This window comes from Sinocyclocheilus anshuiensis, unplaced genomic scaffold (assembly GCF_001515605.1).
Source record: "Sinocyclocheilus anshuiensis isolate Anshui unplaced genomic scaffold, SAMN03320099.WGS_v1.1 scaffold160, whole genome shotgun sequence".
Taxonomy (NCBI): domain Eukaryota; kingdom Metazoa; phylum Chordata; class Actinopteri; order Cypriniformes; family Cyprinidae; genus Sinocyclocheilus; species Sinocyclocheilus anshuiensis.
Genome location: NW_015554119.1, coordinates 1,749,253 through 1,755,115, shown reverse-complemented (window position 1 = coordinate 1,755,115; position 5,863 = coordinate 1,749,253). Strand labels below are relative to the sequence as shown.

The window sequence follows — 5,863 nt, the reverse complement described above, 5'->3', positions numbered from 1 at the left end:
TTTACAAATAATGCATTCAGATTTGTGGAACTCAATGCACTGAATCTCCACAAATTAGTGTCGTTACTATGACAACCAATTTGAATGTGACAAGCAACTGGTGTCTGAAAAGAATTATATATATATAATTTGGGGGGGGGGCAATAGGGATTTCGCCTAGGGCGTCAAATTGGCTAGAAACGGCCCTGAAATAAAGTGTAACCAAATTTTTAAATGTTTTTGAAAGTCTCTTGTTTTCACCAAGGCTGCATTTGTTTGATCCAAAATACATTCAAACAATAATATTGTGAAATATTATTAGAATATAAAAAACTGTTTTCTATTGAATATATTGTAAAATGTAATTTATTCCTGTGATGATAAAGCTGAATTTTAAGCATCATTACTCCAGTCTTCAGTGTCACATGATCCTTCAGAAATCATTCTAATATGCTGATTTGCTGCTAAAAACATTTCTTATTATCAATGTTTAAAATAGTTGTGCTACTTAATATTTCAGCAGAAACCATAATACAATTTTTTTTCAGGATTCTTTGATGAATAAAAAATTATTTAAAATTTGTTAAAATGTAAGTGATTCCTGCCACTTTTGATTAATTAAAAATAGTATAAATAAGTTATAATAAATAAATAAATAAATACATAATTATCTGAAAAGGAAAATATTTAGTTTCAAGTTGACACTACATTTTTTAAAACATTAGCATATTGCTGGATGTATAAACTTTATAAGAAACATATTTTGAAATAGAATTGTTTCTGCAGATTTTTAACAGCATTTTTTTACATAATTATTATTATTTCTTTATTTGACATGTTTACATAATTTTTTTATCCAAACTTTTCCTTCTGCATCCCCTTAGAGATCCCTGGACCCATGCTTTAATAGACACACAAGCAAGAGGTGTAAACATGGATGTAAATCTAGATCTCAGTTCATCAAACCACATGGCTGCCCATACTGAAGTGCTACTATGAAACTTACAGGATTTCCCTGAGATCCAGGCTTGCCTGCTGGTCCTGGTTCTCCATGCCGACCCTAAAAAGACAAAAACACAGTGACACAACTCAATAATCACATGGGTGCGGTTTTGTTTTGCGATTTAATTGGTTCATCGAAAGTCTCCTCACGATTTCTCCTCGTGGTCCTCTCATGCCCTCTGGCCCCGGTGGTCCGGTGTTACCCTGGGTGATACAAGTACACCAATTAAAACCCAACACCATCTGCTCACAGCGGTCAGGTTTACAGTGACCTCTGCACAACACAGAATGCGTTTACTCACGTCTTTCCCTGGTGGACCCTCACGTCCAGGAACACCCTGTTTTCCATCTTCACCCTAATATGACATGACAGCATTTATTAAACAGAACCCATGAAGCTTCTGGATGATTTATGGAGCATATATTAGTGCTGTAGTTCCCTGTCTCTGAATACTGGATGTATGGGCATAGATTTTAATTGCCATTGATTAACCTTTGACCCTGGTGGTCCTGGTTCCCCTCTGTGACCTTTGAAACCCTGGAAAAGACAAAAATAAAAAAGTGAACATTTCAGCCTGTAGGTACAGATATTAGATAATAAGGTAAAACTTTAGATTTGGAAAACATATTCCTTATTAAGAGTTCTCCCCTCAATAAAGTCCTAATTTGCTGCTAATTGATAGTAAGTAAAGTAGTTGTTGCAGTAGTTATGTATAGGTATTTGGTAGAGTTAAGGCATCTAGAATATGGTCATACAGAATAAGGCATTAATATGTGCTTTATAAGTACTAATAAACAGCCAATATGCTAGGAATAGGCATGCTAATAAACAACTAGTTAATAGTGAATAGTGTTCCCTAATCTAAATTGTCAATGATAATAATATCATGGTAAATTTTTGTGAGGTAAAACAGCCCTGACAGTCTAGTTTTATACAAAAAAAAAATCATCCATAAGCCACAGAACAAGAGGTCTTTTAATCATTCCAGAAGAGTATCACTCACAGGCATTCCTCTAAGCCCGTCTCTTCCTGGTGGTCCTGGCTCTCCCTGTTTACCCTGAAAAAGAAAAGAAAACAATCATGTTTTTTTTTATGTTGTTTCTACAGAACTAAGTATTGTTAGGATGCTGGCATGCATGCAGAACATCAGACTCATACCGGCTCTCCTGTTTCTCCTGGTCTTCCTTCCTTTCCAGGTTTACCCATCATGCCCTTCAGCACAGAAAATGTGGTATCGGGTAGTAAGTAGGTAACAATATAGCATGATGGAGTTATTAGACTTATTCTCCCATTACACTGACCCAAAAGTTTAGAGACAGTATGATTTTTTTTTTTTTAAGAAATTAAACATTTATTTAGCAAGGATGCACTGAACTGATCAACAGTGACAGGAAATACTTTTACATTTATGTTTTTTATTTCAAACAAATGCTGTTGTTTTAGACTTTTTATTCATCAAACAATCCTGAATAAAAATATATAAAAATATATACATCATGGATTCCACAAAATTATTAAGCTGCAAAACTATTTTCAACACTGATATGTTTAATGTTTCTTAAGCACTAAATCCGCATATTAGAATGATTTCTGTAGGATCATGTGAAACTAAAGACTGTTGCCATGGCTGCTGAAAATTCAGTTTTGCATCACAGGTATAAATTACATTTTAAATGATATTCAAATAGAAAACACTTATTTTGAATTGTATTCATATAATAATATATTATAATATATAATAATATTTCTGTTTTATTGTTTTTTTTTTAATCAAATAAATGCAACCTTGGTGAGCATAAGACACTTCTTACAAAAACATTTAAAAATCTTACCGTCCCCAAACTTTTTAACTGTAGCGTATCTGTTCTAAAAAATGTCCAGACATTTAAAAAAAAAAATGACGAAAGTACGCACCATTAGACCTGGCAGACCTGGTGGTCCCTGAATTCCCTGAAGTCCTTCTTTTCCCTGGTAAAACACATTCAGTTATCAATAACGTGGGGGGATTCCAGTCTTGAATCCATCCAACTAATAGACATTTAAATCACAGAAAAAAAAAATTAGCCTTGCCTTTTCTCCAGGAGCTCCAGGTGGTCCAATAGGTCCAGGGTTTCCATCATTACCCTACAGATACAGCAAAAATGTAAGGTTTTTAAGTATACCTATACAAGCTGAATGTGTTCTTTTGTAAAAGTGGCATTTTAAAATACTCACAGGTTGACCCATAGCTCCCGCTGCCCCTGGATAACCAGGAGGTCCTGGGGGGCCCTGGGAAAATACAAATCAATGAGAGAAAACTGTGGCATAACGATAAATAATTATGGTATGTCAAATTTAAAATGTATCATATGTATATTCAGCTTATTTATGATGAAAATGGTAGGCTGACAGTACCTTTTCACCTTTATCTCCAGGTGCTCCTGGAGGACCTCTGTCACCTTTGACCCCCTGCAATGGAACCAAGTATAAACAGTGATTAAACACACAAATTTCTTAAGCCGACAGTATAGAGGTCATGTAGTGATGCAATGCTGTCGGATGACATGCATTTGACACATAAATGGATAGTGAACCTATTATTGTCATCAGTGAGACAAGGGTCTTTAAAAGTGCACTGGTCTGTAGGTAGAGTTGAAGAATACAGGTTTGTAATGTGTGTGTATATATCTTCTAGATTCTAACCTTGGCTCCATCAGCACCAGGTGGTCCTGCAGGCCCTGTTGGTCCTGGAGAACCCTGAAAGCCACCAGATGTTTATTATTCCATTCATTAAACTTACGTTAGTTTCCAATTCCATTAAGTTTAAAGATGAAAGTGAGATTTAGATTTTTGAATCATGCTCTCTCACCGCATATCCATCCTGTCCATTTTTCCCAGGTGGTCCAGTATGACCTTTTTCACCTGGAGGTCCTGGCATACCCGGTTGTCCAGCTGGTCCAGGGGGGCAATCTGAACAAATGTCCTGGGAAAGAGAGAAAGGCAAAGTTGGTGGTTGGTTGGTTGGATGGATGGATGGAGGGTTGGTTGGTTGGATGTATGGATGGAGGTTTGGATTGTTGAATGGATGATGGGTGGATGGAAGAATGGATGATTGTGTGAGTGAATGGATGGATGGATGGTTTGATGGAAGAATGGATGGTTTGATGGAGGGCTGGTTGGTTGGATATATGGATGGATGGATGGATGGATGGATGGAGGGTTGGTTGGTTGGTTGGTTGGATGTATGGATGGATGAATGAATGGATGGATGGAGTTTTGGATTGTTGAATGGATGATGTATGGATGGAAGAATGGATGATTGTGTGAGGGAATGGATGGAAGATACCTTCAGGTTCAAATCAGAAATGTCTGCAGCTTTTCCCTAATAAAAAGTTGGGAAACAAAAATCCATTAAAAAACTATTCATAATTCATAATCCATGCATTTATGATCCATCAGCAGCAGGTGAATATTAATAGTGTCAGCTTATTTGATGAATCCATATTTAAATGACGAACAGATATCACTCACTGGTTCTCCAGGGGTGCCATTCTCTCCAGGTCTTCCTGGTAAACCCTGCAGGTACACACACACACACAGAGAGAGAGAGAGAGAGAGAGAGACATGTATGAGCCATAACTGCTGCTGATGATCCTCACCACAGGAAACAACATTCAAACCTTCTTAGACACAAACTGACACTGAATCCTGAGATGACTTAACTGTGATCCACAGAAGTGCAGTGAAACTAGTTTAGATCTGCATCACGATTGGAGATTGAAAAGTAAAGCTCCTCAGTGTCATTGCACAGGTAAATTACTGTATAATTCGTGCTAAGGAGTTTTTTGCATGTTGCTAGAGTGTTCCCTAGTACAAGAACACATTCCTAACTATTAATAAGCAATATTAATAGTAATGCTTGTATTAGCGAGCTTTAATATAACACTTTAGTGAAATCTTCTAAATCTGTCAAATGGACCAATTATGGTGACAAATCTTGTTTATTTTATCCAATAAAATGTTCTCTAGAATGAAAATAAAAACTTTCTCTTAATTATAAATACAACCTGCCACAAGCTGACTAGCATTAGCATACAGCTAATTACAGGCTGTCAGTGTGTCCTTGGTTGTGTGCTGTGCAGTTTTGCAAACTCCTTCAAAAGGATTGATGCAAAACAAAACAACATGATGTACAATGTCTATAATTCTCTTAGCCCTTCACTATTATGAATGGTGTAGCGTATCATTTGATCTCAGAGACTACAGATGAAATTTAGTATTTCGCTAATACTGTTAAAATACAGTATTGTGAGCTGTCCTGGAATAATCAATCAACTAAATAAATCTTACATTGTGTCCAGCAGGTCCCTGTGGTCCGCTCACTCCTGAAGGTCCTCTCAAACCCTGAATATCAAGCATGACATGTCACTTAAGGGTGTTCTGTGAGCGTCTGTCTCATTTGAAAGTGATATAAATATGAACAGATTGTTTACCGCTGGTCCTGGTGGCCCTGCAGGTCCGGGAGGTCCCTGAGAAAGACAGAATATCAATTAGCTGTGAGATAAAGAAATGTGCAGCTGTGTTTGTCCTTTGATCTATAAGCAAAAAAGACACTAAATAGGGTATGAAATACTGCAAATGGAAAAGTCGCATAGGATTTCACATAACAGCATGCATGCTTTTATATGCATGTGCTTTTATATGCATCTGTTTGCTTTAACTTGACCAGTTGCACTGGTTTCAATCCCATCCATATTCACAGCAAATTTAAAAAAAGGTCCGTTTTTGGCCATATGGTAATTTTGGAGTCACTTGACTAATGCTAATGTGAAAATGACTGCGTTTTGCATTGCAATGGAAGGATGAGCAGGTAAACAGCCACATGACTGAGTTAAGTGTGTG

The 5,863-nt window shown here is 36.7% G+C and overlaps 1 protein-coding gene across 1 annotated transcript in view; it reads right to left on the bottom strand.

The window, feature by feature from the left end:
- col22a1 (collagen, type XXII, alpha 1) overlaps positions 1–5,863 on the bottom strand; it is a 68,445-nt gene that overhangs the window by 6,066 nt on the left and 56,516 nt on the right. The window contains exons 42-57 of the mRNA XM_016462398.1: positions 5,455–5,490; positions 5,312–5,365; positions 4,493–4,537; positions 4,308–4,343; positions 3,831–3,944; positions 3,665–3,718; positions 3,377–3,430; positions 3,197–3,250; positions 3,053–3,106; positions 2,897–2,950; positions 2,141–2,194; positions 1,986–2,039; positions 1,475–1,519; positions 1,284–1,337; positions 1,132–1,185; positions 986–1,039 (exon numbers count right to left, since the gene is read on the bottom strand). Of these exons, the coding sequence (XP_016317884.1) occupies positions 986–1,039; positions 1,132–1,185; positions 1,284–1,337; positions 1,475–1,519; positions 1,986–2,039; positions 2,141–2,194; positions 2,897–2,950; positions 3,053–3,106; positions 3,197–3,250; positions 3,377–3,430; positions 3,665–3,718; positions 3,831–3,944; positions 4,308–4,343; positions 4,493–4,537; positions 5,312–5,365; positions 5,455–5,490 (870 nt within the window). The remainder of the gene's footprint in view (positions 1–985; positions 1,040–1,131; positions 1,186–1,283; positions 1,338–1,474; positions 1,520–1,985; positions 2,040–2,140; positions 2,195–2,896; positions 2,951–3,052; positions 3,107–3,196; positions 3,251–3,376; positions 3,431–3,664; positions 3,719–3,830; positions 3,945–4,307; positions 4,344–4,492; positions 4,538–5,311; positions 5,366–5,454; positions 5,491–5,863) is intronic.